This window comes from Dermacentor variabilis, chromosome 5, assembly GCF_050947875.1.
Source record: "Dermacentor variabilis isolate Ectoservices chromosome 5, ASM5094787v1, whole genome shotgun sequence".
NCBI lineage: Eukaryota > Metazoa > Arthropoda > Arachnida > Ixodida > Ixodidae > Dermacentor > Dermacentor variabilis.
In genome coordinates, this window is record NC_134572.1 from 12,930,627 (window position 1) to 12,945,713 (window position 15,087).

Here is a 15,087-nt window from a genome sequence, read left to right on the forward strand (position 1 = left end):
AGGAAAAAAAACAACGATTACTGGTAAGAATTTCAACTTCATTATCGATAATTCAGAGCACTGCACACTAGTGAGCAAGGCGTGGCGAAGCACCTCATAAAATGTGCCAGTTAACACGGCAAAAAAAAAAAAACGCATTTCGCGTTTGTCACGACAGAGGGAATTATTCGAAATCGTAAGCCGCAGAAGTATGCGAGGTAAAATTAAACAATAAAGCCTATAAGAGTTTTTGGTGCTGCCATAACGATCGGGTTGTTCGACCGCCAGGGAAGTAAGAGGTAACGGAAGGCAAACCTTTGTGAACACCCGCCCTGGTTGCTTAGTGGCTATGGTGTTAGGCTGCTGAGCACGAGGTCGCTGGGTCGAATCCCGGCCACGGCGGGCGCATTTTGATGGGGGCGAAATGCGAAGACACCCGTGTACTTACACTTAGGTGCACGTTAACGAACCCTAGGTGGTAAAAATTTCCGGAGTCCTCCACTACGGCGTACCTCATAATCAGAAAGTGGTTTTGGCACGTAAAACCCTATAATCTAATCAAACCTCTGTGCACAGGCTGCAAGGAAGTGTACTGCGTGGTGGAGCTCGACGAGCCCCCGCATCGCTGCACGACTACCGTTGCCAAGGAGACGACGAGTCCTTTCTGGGACGAGCATTTCCTCTTGTGAGTTCTCTGCTCTTTAATCCTGGGAGCGCTTGCGCTGCCTTTTGCGTAGCTGTCTCAGTGCCGCACCATGACCCGAGTGTGTAGGCTGGGGCAAACAGGCCGCAACGGTCTTTCCTGAAGGGAAGCCGCGCCTGTCTGTTTTCACTATAGAGGAAAAACACAAGAGTGCGAGGAGGAGGGTTAGAAAAGGTATAAAAATAACGCTAAAGACGCCATGCTGCAGCAATAGAACAAAAAACGAAAAGGGAAAATAAGGCGGACTTAAAAAAAAGCTATCTTAAAGGCATTTAGATTGTTCTCGTAAGACAGAAGCCAAAATTCTCGTTGAAGTTCCTTCCTTAGAAGCAAGCAGTCACTGACTGGGCTCTTTCTTTCAGCACCCTCGACCAGAATTCCTCCGAAATACTGTTCGAGATATACGACAAGAGCAGGCCTCAGGGAGGTACGTAACAGGCACGGAACTTTCACTCTTGCTTTTCCTTTCGTGCTTTCCGCAAATCGAAATCGTGGCTTAAGACGTTCCATCATAGAACTTTGTCCTGGAGGTTCAGTTTTGGGTGTTAATTTTGGATTTCCTTGCTCACAACAGCTCATCTGTGTAAATGGAGCAAGGTAGGTAATTAAATAAGTATCATAGATTAAAGTAACTTTTCATTACCATTTATTATTTTTTGCGCTCAATTCTCGGAAAAGTGCCGCAGACGGGCTCCGCAGTGAATCCGCTGTTCAAGTTTTAATCCACAGAGCTGAAGACGTGTTTCACAGATAGCCATTTTTAATGTCCAGAACCCCGATTTTACATCCATGGCGCGAACCTCTGTCTACGTGTCAGAAGTCCGACGGCATATTATGAGCTGCTCATAACACAATGACTGCATCCTGTTTATCTAGCACGGTTCAGAGCACAGGTTTGCTGTCGTCGCAGCTTATGATATCTAATGCGTGCAGTGTAGTCTGGAATCTATATTTGTTTTGGACCACTTTTCAGATGAACGCCTTGCAAACGTAATACCTGTCAATGTTTTTCTTCTGGAACGCGCTTATGTAAAACCAGCAATGCAGTGCGGAACTCCAAAAGTTGCAGCTTGTAAACATCCCTCGGTCATTGCACCTATACCTTAATTGTTTGTCATTGTCTCGCAACATTTTCCCATCCGCTTTCAATATGGCCCTCGTATCCTGTAAAAGAAAGGTATGTTTCGCCGCAAAACGAGACGATCACAACGACAGTGACGTATTAAACAATTTCACGACGTAAGGTTCGTAGTCGTTCAGATCGTATAAATTGCAGTAAATATTCGCTTAGTGACTCAACAGACATGGTTTCGTACGTGCACAGACAAACGTGAACACATCTCACTCTGTCAGCGCGAGCACTTGCTATGTAACAAAGCTGGCGTGATACAGAGCGCCGGCAGCAGGAAACACATGTACCTGTACCAAAATGAGCATGTCGTGCTGCCGCTCGCTTCAAAATTTTATCTGTGTCCGTCTCCAAAACTCGGTTTACGCGATCTCCGGACCTAGGCGCTCACGAATCTACCGCCCATCTCAGCGCGCCCTTGCTCTCTTCGCCCTAGCAGCCGCAGCCGTGGCCCTCCAACGCGCGCGGCGCGCAGGTCACGTATGCGCGCTTTCCTCCTCAAGCCCGGCCGTGGGGCAGCGTATGCTCGATCACGTGACCTTCAACGCCTGGTACGAGGAAAGACTGCGCGCATCAAGCCTTCATCCTTCTCGGCTTGCCCTCGCGTCGGACCGCAGCGCATCACGTGACTACTAACATTCGGTGCCAGGGCCGCTCATCGCACACTTGGACTTTATTCGGCACGGCATGGCGATGACGACGGCTCTTTCACTTCAACATATGTGGAAAGGCAGTACTTGAAAACACATGTGCCACGTGCTTAATGGAAATGCGTGTCAGTGTACCGTTTAAAGAGAGAGAGAGAGAAAGGCAAAGAAAACACAGGGAGGTTAACCAGAGATCATCTCCGGTTAGCTACGATGTACTGGGGGAGGGGAAAGGGGATGCAATAGGTGAGGAAGAAAGAAGGATAAAAAGAATGGAAAAATAAATAAATAAAAAAAACTAAGCACACACACACACACACGCACGTACACACGAACTATTTCTGTGGGCACTGTCACGCAGCCCGCAAAGGCGTTCCTAGTCTTACGCAGTGTCACCGAACAGTCCTACGTCACACAGTGTATAGTCACAATTTGTCAGAAAGTCCCGTGTCTTTCAATTATCGCAGCAGCGCCTTCATAGCGGATCGCGCTGATGTTCGCGTAGGCCAGGTTCCAAGGATCTTGTTTTCGGTCATTGGGCGCCTGTCCAGTTCGTCCAAGGTGGTTGAGAGGACTGCTCTTTGTGGGTTAAAACGAGAGCACTGACAAAGAAGATGCTCGATCGTTTCGTTGCACCCGCAGAACTCACATTGGGCTGTTGGCCATTCCGATAAGGAAAGAGTAGGCATTTGAAAATGCTACTCCAAGCCATAGACGGACAAGAAGGGTGCAGTCACGTCGTGGAAGCTCGGGCGGAATATGGAGCTGTAAATTACGGTCCAGGGTATGGAGGCGTGCACTTGTGAAATCGGATGAATTACATTGGGCTAATGTCAGGTCACGCGCAAGTGCGGCAAGTTTTTTCGCTGCGTCGGCTTTCGAAAAAGGAATGGCAACACAGTTGACGCCGTCGTGGGCAGATCGGGCAGCTGCGTCTGCTCGATCATTGCCATGTATACCACAGTGACTGGGCAACCACTGATATATTATATCGTGTCCTTCGTCAACTAGTCGATGGTGGACTTCTCTAATCTCTGCGACGAGCTGCTCATGTGATCCATGGCGCAGTGCTGAGAGTACACTCTGTAGGGCTGCCTTGGAATCACAGAAGACTTACCATGCGTGGGATCGTTCCTCCTTAATGAAATGAAGAGCCGCACGCAGGGCTACCAGTTCAGCAGCTGTCGTTGATGATACATGTGACGTCTGTAGCTGTATTTTGACGGATCTTCTTGGTATCACCACAGCGGCAGCTGCGCTTGCAGATGTGACTGAACCATCGATGTAAACGTGTACGCGGCCACTGTGCACCTCATGTAAATGTTCTAATGTGGCCTGCTTAAGGGCAAACGACGGCATGTTGGCTTTCTTCATGATTCCAGGGATGGTGAGGCGTATGTCAGGTCTGTGCAGGCACCATAAAGGTGAGGACAGTCTTGCTGCAGGCATGTAGTTCGATGGCAATGAGGTACGATTGGCATCAATTATACGACTGAAAGTTGTGCGTGGCCTTTCTGCGGATAGAGCGGCAAGATGGTGAGAAGGTAATCGGGCAACGTGCCGAATATGCGCCCTGAGAGCGTCGGTTGCCGAGTACGTTGATATTGGATGATCTCGAGCTATGACAATCGTTGCCGCTGTAGACGCACACCTAGACGTACCGTTTAAAGTATGCTGAAAATCATACGAACTCGTTTCCTTTGGTCTTCATTATCCGCGGCTGACTCGGTTTGCTGACGTTTCCCGTCCTCACGGCTGAGATGGAAGCCGAGTAGCAACATTCGTTGATATGCGCTTGTTTCTCCGTTCTCTCACAGTGGACATTCTTCAAACAACCAGTCTTTTTATGTCAGCGTTGCCATCACAACTGTGCATTAAAGTTATTAGTGGCACGAGCATCGAGTGACACTCTTGTTTCTTGTGCAGCACTTCAGGTTCACCTCCTGGGACGACAGGGGAGGAAATTCAAAATAAGTAAGAAAAAAAATACAAAGAAGAGTAGTACAGTACAAGATTCATGGGTTTCATTATAGACATGATGTCAGAGGATAAGTTTAGTTACAAGTTGAGCTACTGAAGTGTCTGGAATAATTAGAATTAGAAATCACTGGGACAACTGAGAACAAAATTCAAAATAAATCAGAAAAAAAATAGAAACAGTAGTACAGTACAAAATTCATGGGTTCCATTATAGACATGATATCACAGCGTAAGTATAGTTACAAGTTGAATTACTTGCCGCAGGTGGGAACCGAACTCACAACCTTCGCATTCGTGGGTTCGGTTCCCACCTGCGGCAAGTTGTTTTTTCATCCACTTTAATTTCCATGAACTTATCGTTTCTACATTCCATTTATTAAGCACAAGTAATTCCCCCTATGTTGTCCTTGGTGTCAGTGTTTGCTGGCTTCTCATGATATGACTAATAAAAATCGGCCCCTCGATTAACCCCCTTTCTTCTCGTTTATATATATATATATATATATATATATATATATATATATATATATATATATATGTATACGATATTTAGCTTGTGCATAAATATTAGATTTAAATTTCTTTTTTGATTACTTCTTCCTGTTCATCACACCTTGCCAAAGAGAGCCATCATATTTGGGCTACACAATGGGTCTTTCGGCGTCAAGTTGTAGTCACTAAATCTGCCTGCCAGCATCCGAAGAACATGGTGTTAGGAATGACTAGTTGACAGAAAGAACTTCAGAGGACATATCTTTTAGCTAAGGATATTTAGATATTGCATTATGTGACAAGCTATGACATGACAACTAACGTCTGAGTTACCCCAAAATTACTCCTTTAATATTTACTTCGATGTGCTTTGAAGCATGTCGAAAAATAATTAAACCAATCAATACGACTCTTACGAATATACTCAAAGTAAAAACCTGCCTTTTACCTAGGCACGTGAAGTTCGACACCTGTATAAAGATCCCCCTCCCCCCTTTTTTTTTTTTAACCATGGTTTGGGAAACAGCTAGCTGCTTTGTTGCTATGCGTACAAATGGACTTTGCAGCTTTCATTTTTTCTGGTGGTTCAGAAGCTTTCTTTTTGTGTGTGTGACGAAGGCACGTGTTGCTGCATGCTTCTTTCCAGACAACTTCCTTGGTCTTGGAATTGTTAGCATTTCGGAACTTAGAAGAGTGCCCAGTCAACGTCAGATCATCACGTTGCAGTCGAGGCCCTTGGAGTATGACAATGTGTCCGGCTCCCTGACAGTAGAGGTAAGGCATGCCTTCAATTTACACATTCATGCTATATAACGGAGGAGGCCCCATAATTGCCTGCAGCATTTCTTCTGGCTCTGTATAGCTGGTATGAAACAAAGGCAACCGTATGAACGTGAGCGACTTTCCGGTGGAATACGCTGCACTGAAGCAAATGCATAAATAAGTGAAAAGATAAGCGGCGGAGAAACACTGAAGGCATATGCAAGCACACACATCCTACATCAAAAACACTACTCTGCTGCTTGATCCCTTGGCGCCTTTATTAATGTTAGCAGCACGGCACCATGCTCAAAGCCGTTCATGCAGATTTATTTCGAAATTGCTGCCCGACACTTCAACTCTAGATTCTCCACAATTGATCGCTGGGCACTGTACTACCTTAATTAGAATGACACTGGACAGTGGCACAGGTATCTTTTGTTCAGGGAGAACGTGCCCATTCTGCATGCCCCCCCTCCCCTAGCTACGGCACTGGGCATTTCGCCTCCACCCCCCCCCCCTCAACAAAAAAACAAACAAAAAAATGTGCTGGAAGTATGGAAGGGCGTTGTTAGTGTGTCGAGATTCGTCTATTAAAAATTTTAAAACCTAGGAGCACCATATATAGGACGCCACATAATCGCTCATTCCCGTTGAAGTATTTCCTTTTTATTTATTTATTTTTTATTTTCAGTGTCTTTCCGAGACCATAGCAGCTGGGCGTAAAGATTGTACTTGCAGGTATTATAATACACCAACACCACATGGAAAAACAGAAACGGGAATCCAGTGCAGTGACAGTCATCACAAAGGTATAAGAGCTAAAGGTATACACAATAAATTTCCTTAATGATAATTAGGAATTTATGCAGAATTGAAATTCTTTGAACAACATATATAAAGCCTATAACTTATACACATTTATAATAGAAATAATATACAAAGCACTCACTTTTAACCTAACATGACACAATGTAAACAACAGCAAAAGATAACAGAAATTATACATGAAATGGAGTGGTACACAGGCAGATAACAGCAAACCTGAAAGCACTCTGTTGTGAGCACTCGAAAACTAATGTGCTTCCAATGACTGTGAAATGCCTCTGGGGCTGAGGGCGTTGCTGCATTAACAGATAATATTTTCTATTTTTGAGGCAAAGTCCAGTAATGAATTGACACTAGTAACTGAGGGATCTAAACAATTCCATTCCTTGACACCAAGTAGAAAAAAAAGTGCTTGAAAGTGTCATTGTAGTAAGAGTACTCTTTCAGTGCGTGTGAATGTTTGTGCCGGGTGACGCGGAATTCTGATGGACGGATGTACAATGATGTGTCAATTTTATGATTGTTCTGAAGTAGCTGAAAAAGAAATTTCAGGCTCGCTTGTTTTGCTCTGATCGCCAGTGTTTGAAGGCCAGAGCTGGTTAACATATTTGTGGGAGAATCAGTGCGCTTTATTTGTTGCAGATAAATCTTGCAGCCTTCCTCTGTATATTTTCTAGTTTTTTAATGTTAGTGACTGTATAAGGAAACCATGCTGTGTTAGCGTATTCTAATAGCGGTCTAACATAGGTAGTATAGGCTAAAAGCTTGGTAGATTGAGGGGCCAGCCGGGGGCATCTGCGAAGATAAAACAGCTTGCGCAGAACAACTGAAGTAATGCAAGAAATGTGGGCATCCCATCTGAGGTTTAAAGCAATCGTGACACCTAAATATTTTTGTTCATTCATTTTTTGAAGCCTAGTGCCTTTAATGCTGTAATCATATTTGATAACTTCTTTCTTTCGCGTTATCGCCATGCATACTGTTTTTTTGGGGTTAATCGACATTTAATTCTATAGGTAAGTACAAGTCATGCACACATGTAATTATGTGCATGAAGGTAGCTGGGGATATTCTTTAAACTAATATTTGCATAAAGATAGAAAGAAAGAAAGAAAAAGGGGAAGGGGATAGGAAGGAGAACAACATGTTCACTTTTCAGCATGTTTATAATTTAAAAAGGAATGAAAGTTAAAGGGACCCGGAAGCGATTTTGACGATTTTTTACCAACGTGCTGAGTCGTTAGAGTAGGTCCTTCTGATGGTTAATTGATGCATCTAAGCGCTCCGCGTAAAGTGGGTAATTTATTATACGGTTTTAAAATTGTACACCACTCCCGATCGCAGCACACTGCTCGGCTGAATTTTCAGCCACCCCTACCCATTTGATGCCAATTGCCCTAATGATGTCAGTAGGGCGAACTATCCGATTGGCTGCCCAGGGCGCGTCATCAATAATTTTCCAACTTAATGGTGAACAAATGTTGTTCGTAATAGTTGGAATGTTACTTAATTTGTTTCTATAAAAAGAAAGTAACAGAAAGAGAATCCACAAGAACAATTTCTCAGTACACTTAAGCACTTCCAGCACACAGCAGGTGTCGTCTGCTTGTGTTACAACGTGCTCCGCCTTGACGAGAGCTTCGCGGTCAGTGTCGGTCTGTCTTTTCGTGAGCACCATGAATTGCCTTTGTTGCGTTGTGGGCGGCAAACGTAGCGACTGGCAATACGTCAAGCTGCGACATCGTGTCCCTCTGCAAGGCAGCAGACGAGCGGAGTTTCTGCAGTGCATACCAGTGTCTGGTATCCGATTGGCGCCAGGATTTGCGCGTTTGCGGCCGCCACTATACACCGGAGGATTACTTCCACAACTTCGCGAGTCTAGTATTCGGGTAAACGCAAGCGAGGGGACAGGGCCTGGCCACTAGACCATGCCGTTTCTCGCGATGAGCAGAAGCGCAAACGTGAATGATCTGCACGGTGCAGCCACCTGGTGGCACAGAGCCTAACCAAACACAGCAGCAGTAACGAAGTGTATTCGTCTTTGTTGCAGTTGTACATTTTTCGGCGGAGCGTAATCGTTAACATGTTTTTGTAAATGTTTAAAATGTTTTACACTTGCAAGGTTAGAGCAATATTAGCTCTTTGTTTGGCTGGTTAAGCTCTGCGCCAACAGGTGGCTGGACCGCCGTGCAGACCGATCAGGCCGCTCAGGTGCGTCTACGCCAAAGTTGCTTCATCAGCTTGAGTTTATGCCTCCAGCCATCCGTCGAAACGCCAAGCTCGCCTGTGTTTACCGGAATAATAGACACGTTTGGCGCTGCGGCAGGATTCCCACAACGCACGCTGCTTCGATAGCTCTCGCTTGCGGTCGACTGCCATGCAAGCAGCTGGCAGAGAGGTTGGAGAGGCTTCGCGCACTCACTCCTAGAGAACCGGAAGTAGACGACACGACGTGCCATCATGACACGGAGCCAGTAAAGACGGAGCTTAGCCACGATAACTCGGCGAAGAAGTTGAGGAGAAAATGCATAGCTATGGAGAAAGGTAACTTGTAATTGTCCGTAGCTTTCTTAATATGAGACGCTTCACACAAATTGTGGTGCGAATGATTAACTTTAGCTGTACCCTACGCGCCTACAAAATTTGAGCGAACCGTTTCAGGGGCCCTTTAAGTAAAGCAGCCAGATAAATGCAACACTGTTCTGAGTGTTTACTAGATTATCAAGTAATCACTCAGGTATCTATTAAGAAAATATTCGAACAATGTCTGCTGGATGAAACAATCTGGACATAGCCATCCAGGGGACATTTGTGGGATTTCAAGTGTAGACATTGGTTACAGAAGCGTTGTTGAGATTTCTAGATGATATTCATGATAAATCTGGAATTTATTGTTAAGTTTTGTTGGTGCACCACCTTGCTCATACTGCGGCTTTTTGAATGCTTTAGAAGCTGTGCTCTGCCTGACAACCAATGTAATATTTATATGTACCATGCTGCACCCAATTGTTTTACTGTTTACTGTTTAATTACAATTGCTTTACTAAATTGCATCCTCAAATAAGGGAGGATTACAAAAGTGGAGTTGGTGCCATTGCTAACAGCGGCGAATAATGAGAAACACGGCACTGAATAGCAAGAAGCTTGGCAGAGAACGCCGAAGCAGCTAGGCCTAGCGTGGCCGCGGTGGTCGCTACGGCTACGGCTGCCAGCGGATCTGCATGTGAGAGCTCCTGTTAGAGGCAGCGAGATAATAAAAATGGCGGCGGTGGCGGTGACTTCGATCAATGCCGTTTTGGACCTGCGGTCATGGCAAAAAGTCCGAAAAATTGGACAGCGATGGGTTTTTGCGTCCGAAATTTCAGACGTTGACTATGTGGTGGCGCCGCGAAGGCGTCCGAATTATCGGGCATGTCCGAAAAATCGGGCTTCCGGGAAATCGGTCGTTTATTGTAGTTGCATAACCCTACTGAAAACATTGCATTGCCGTGAAAACGCGAAAATACTGCACTTTTGCGCAGTTTGCGCAAATGCCACTTAATTGAGTGCTGCCAGGAGCACGCAAGTCGCACTGCAGCAAAATGGCGCACATGGCGCAGTTGGATCACCACTGCTACTATTAACAGCATACCGTGCTGTGTGAATTACGTTTGTCGAGTGGTCGAGCGACCGACTGCGAACTGCGGGAGCGTCCGAAGCAGTGGTATATAGATGATGGGTTATATATAAATATATGCGCAGAGAAGTAACCCAGCTCTAAACCTATGGGCACACATCAGGCAATGATCGAAAATCGTTCTCCCAGTCGTTCTGCCACAGCTTCAGTTCGCCACTTTGGTTTGGTCTTAGACCATGGGCTTAGCCCATGGTCCAAGCGCTTGGTTTAATCCTGCGGCATGACCATGCAAGGTCTTATTACGGCGCTAGCAGGTGCTTTTTCTTTCGAAGGAGAATGAAAACCGATTTCGTTTTTCGGTCTTGTTGGTACCGTCGTCTACAACGTGCTCACTGATTTTTCGGAAATTATATCCTCACAAATAGCCGTCCGATTATTATTATGCGTTGCCCTTTGGATATTACTGCTTTACAGAGTAAAAAGGCAATGGTGGAGCACAACACTTACATGTATCATGCTGTAGTATGGCTTACCAACCGCAATGATTGCTGTATTGAGCAATGCCATCGGCGTCATACAGGAGGCTAACAGAAACAACTTGCAAGATAGGCTGGGTGGGAATCGAACCAGGGTCTCCGGAGTGTAAGACGGGGACGCTACCACTCAGCCATGAGTTTTTTTCTTTATTACCTTGATTTCAACACCACTCAAACGCGTACAAAGTAGGTCACTTGGTGCAGAAAAGTAATATTACATCACTTCGAGAGGCTGTACATATTTAAAAGGCACTGAAAGAGGATATCACAGACACCAAAGTGTCAAGCTCCTGAAACCACTCTGGTGGTTCAATCATGTGCTTGAGGGCATCATGCGTGTACCTAAGACTTTCACTTAGGTGTTCCCTCGCAGACCTTTCATCTACGCGGACATTCCTGACATCCATGCGCGTTTTCCACACGCTGCTCATACACAAAAGCATTATCAAGTCAGCCGCTACTCCCCCTGTGTCTACACACGGTCAGAATCGAATACCGAAAGGACTTAACGGCAGTTCTTTCTTCAGGGTTCGTTTGAGAACATCCCACAAGAAAACTGAGTCATGGCAATCCAAGAAGATTTGCTCAATAGTTTCAGGTTTTTTACATATGATGCAGTTAACAGACCATGGAACAAAGAAGCCCTTGCTTTGCAGCTATGGCTTCACAAGGAGAGTGCCCGAATGCAATTGAAAAAAGAAGGTTTTCGCTGAAGATCTAACCGGCATTTTTCTAACGCGTTTCAGCACATTGCGTTCAGGTCCGAAGTTATACATCATACGGTAAACAGTATGCGGCAAGAAAAGATCAATCAGATCACTATAAAGTTTCTTACGCGTCACTGAAGTCAAAAATTCATTCGAAAAATGCGCTTTCAGTAAAGAAAAGGCCATAACAACTTCCCTCAGAAAGCCAATTGGTGTTCGAGTACGTTCATTTGCTGATGAGACAACCTACTCAGGCAAGGAAGAACTCTATCTCACTTGAATAACAGTACGCAGAAATATATCACTTTGGTCCCTTAAGAAAAAGAACCTACTAACAATCTGTTTCAAAAACAAATGTGTTAATTCTAGTCCTCCATTCTTCACCGAATGAAACAAGTTACACCGGCTAGTTCTCTCCCAAGTGGATCCCCATATATATACCGCAAACACTCTGTGAAGTTTCTGCACCGCAATCCTTGCCATGCATAACACTTGTAGTACATAATATACCTTTGTAACTAAAAACAAATTGCAAACACTAGCTCTTCAAAACATCGAAAAATTATGCCCGCCCCACTTTTCTGTCCGATCTTTAACTCTTTTTACTTCTTCGATCCAATGCGCGGCACTGTCACGATAATGTTGTAATGGCACCCCAAGATATTTTCCAGGGGTAACGCTCCAGTTCATATTGTAAAAAAACTCGGGTACCTGTGGCCAGCTGCCGTGCCATAAACCTAGGCACTTAGTCCAGCTGACAACACTTCCAGTTGCGGCGCCAAAGGAAACAACCTGTTTCATAGTGTTATTGACGCTTTCTGTATCACAGCAAAAAATTGCCACGTCATCTGCATAAGCCAGAACTCTAGTCTCAATTCCTGCGTAGATAAACCCACTAATAGATTGGCTTTTAATTATTTTCAAACAGGAAGGCTCTAAATACAAGGCAAATAGAAGAGGCGACAAGCAGCATCCTTGTTTTACTGATGATTCCACTTTTATACTGGCGCCTAATTTCCTATTAATTACTAACTTTGCAGTGCAATCCTTGTACACCATTCTTACTCCATCTGTTATCACTGCACCGGCTTTAACATATTCTAAGAGCAAAAATATGACATCATGGACGACTCTGTCAAAAGCCTTTTCAAGGTCTATTTGTATCATAGCGACTCGATATGTCCTCTCTTTCATCGCAGCATTGCAGTATGGTCCTTGCAGTATGTATATTCGAAAAGATCGATCTGCCTTTGATACCGCATGTCTGATGGGGGCCCACAAGTTCTTTTATAACGGTCTGCAATCGTCGCACCAGTACTTTAGTGTAAACTTTATAGTCCGTATTTGTCAAGCTTATTGATCTGTAGGCTTCAACCGCCAAAAGTCGCGCACGATCTTTTACTTTAGGAATTAAAATAACGTGCGATGTCCGAAAAGAAGGAGGTGCTTCCTTTTTCTCGTACATCTCCCTTATCACGCGATGTAATGCTACAGCTATTCCACTTTTAAAGCTCTTATAGAAAGCCCCTCCCAGACCATCAGGCCCCGGCGACTTGCCGGGACTAAGTTCGTCAATCGCATCTTCAATTTCTGAAAGGCTTATTGGTCTGTCGACCGCTTCACAGACCTCGTCTCATAATGTTGGCATTAATGGCAAGAAGTCAGTTCTAAACCTTTCGATATCACATGTATTTTTCCCCATCAAACTTTCATAATAAGACTCAAATGCGTGCTAAATCATTCCAACATCACGAGTGACTTCCCCTTGATAACTTATTTCTGTTATTTCTTTGAAAACCGCGTGTTTCTTCTCGTCACTTATTGCTCGCTTGGTAGGTGTCTCCCTCATCCATAAACTCTCCGCTCTTGCCCTTAATACCGCACCCTTGTACTTTTTTTCATCCATTACTTCAAGTTCAGACTTCACTTCTTTGATTTCTTTCGAAAATAAGCCAGGCGAAGAGCTTTCTGCGCTGAGCATATATTTTAGCCTAAGGTTTAATTCTTTCTCACGCTCTTTTTCATTGTGATAGACTACGCATGCTCTTTCAATCGCGGTGAATTTAACGTCTCTTTTGAAGAGTTCCCATTCTGCAATGAAGAACGCTGACGTAGTTATGCTGAGCAAATTTTCGAGCTTTTCTTGAACTGCCTTTTGAAAAACGTCGTCTTGCAAAAGCTTATCATATAGCTTCCATAAGTCCCAGCTGAATTTCGATGGTTTTTGTTTCTTTTCTATGGTTGACATAACGAGGCAATGATCGCTAAAACTAACATGTAACACTTGATAACTTGAAAATAACGGTACAAAGGCTAACGGAGCATAAATTCGGTCTAGCCTGCCATGACACTGACCTTGATAGTGCGTATACATGGTATAATTTTCACTTGACAACACATAACCAATGTCTTCAAGCTCTTGTTGCCTTACAATCGAACTTAAAAGCAACGCACTTTTATCACAAACACTAGTCAACTTAGATTTATCTTCTGGAAAGCAAACACAATTAAAATCACCTAGTAATATGACATGTCTTTCACAATTCAAGTACTGCTGAATATCACCAAAAAAGACTTCCCGCTCCCGTGCTACGTTCGGAGCATAAACACATATAGCCCTCCATGGCACCTCTGAAAAAGTAAAATAGCAGAGGACCATTCTACCATCCTCGGATGACGTGACGGCTTCAACTACAGCAATACTGCTACGCAAAAGAATAAGGCAGCCCCCAGACCTACCCGCCGCATGACATACACTTACGGTATACCTGGGGCGGAAAACGTTAACCATTTGCTCCGTGTATTCATCAGTCGCAATTTTTGTTTCTTGAATGGCCAATAAGTCAATATTATTTTCAATAAGAATACGGTTAACTTGGCATTGACTTCTACGCCCGCTAAGTCCACGCACGTTCAACGTCGCGACACAAAGACCAGTCGAAAATTAGCTGCCATTTAACGACAGGAGAATCTAAACCGTCTCACATCTGCTACAACCGTCCGTCTCACATCTGCTACAATGACTCGACGGTCTAGGGAGGCGGACCATGGTTTTCTGGACTTCAAAGCCCAAATGACGACGGCCGACGCACATCCTGCTCACAAACCCCAGTCCCCAGACCCCAACAACAATTTTTCTAACTCAGGAACGCCTCCGCTAACGCGGAGGCGTCTGGGTTGTAGAACGGCGTTTGGCTGGAACGCCGGGCTTGGGCTTGAACGCCGGTCGGCGTCCCGGGGTAGCTTTCTGAGGAGGCTCGTCATTCCCAGTCTCTTGATCCTTTTCCTCATGCTCATCCGCCTCTTCGTGAAGCCTCTTAGCATGTGCACTACTTGACGTTGGCATCACGGTGTCGTCAGTGTCGTGCTGTTCGCCGGTAGTCACTTCTGCTGATGTGCACGTTTCTTTGGCCTCTTTTACCTCGACCTCTATTGAGTTGGTTGGTTCCACCGTGTCATCCCAAGGGTCTTTCCAGCCGTCCGATGACTTGTCTTCATTAACAGTCGTTGCCTACTTCAGGGGCGTTCACACCGAGGGCTGGGTCTCTTTCCCTTCGCCTGCGGCTTCCACTGCGTCGACCACGTCCATCAAATGATCTGTGACATCTTCCTTCAATGCCCGGCCTGTCACTGTGGCAATGAATTCGGACGCACTGGGTCTCGTCGTGGCCGAAACGACGACAAAGCCCACAGCGTGTTACACGGCACTTG

The 15,087-nt window shown here is 45.0% G+C and overlaps 1 protein-coding gene across 6 annotated transcripts in view; it reads left to right on the forward strand.

The window, feature by feature from the left end:
• The window catches only part of LOC142582263 (uncharacterized), a 227,336-nt gene that overhangs the window by 144,165 nt on the left and 68,084 nt on the right, over positions 1–15,087 (forward strand). For all 6 annotated transcript variants that reach the window (XR_012828398.1, XM_075691743.1, XM_075691742.1 and 3 more), the window contains exons 7-9: positions 556–664; positions 1,045–1,109; positions 5,577–5,704. Coding sequence is in view for 5 of the 6 variants with exons in the window: in XM_075691743.1 (XP_075547858.1) it covers positions 556–664; positions 1,045–1,109; positions 5,577–5,704 (302 nt within the window). In the remaining variant the exon portion in view is untranslated. The remainder of the gene's footprint in view (positions 1–555; positions 665–1,044; positions 1,110–5,576; positions 5,705–15,087) is intronic.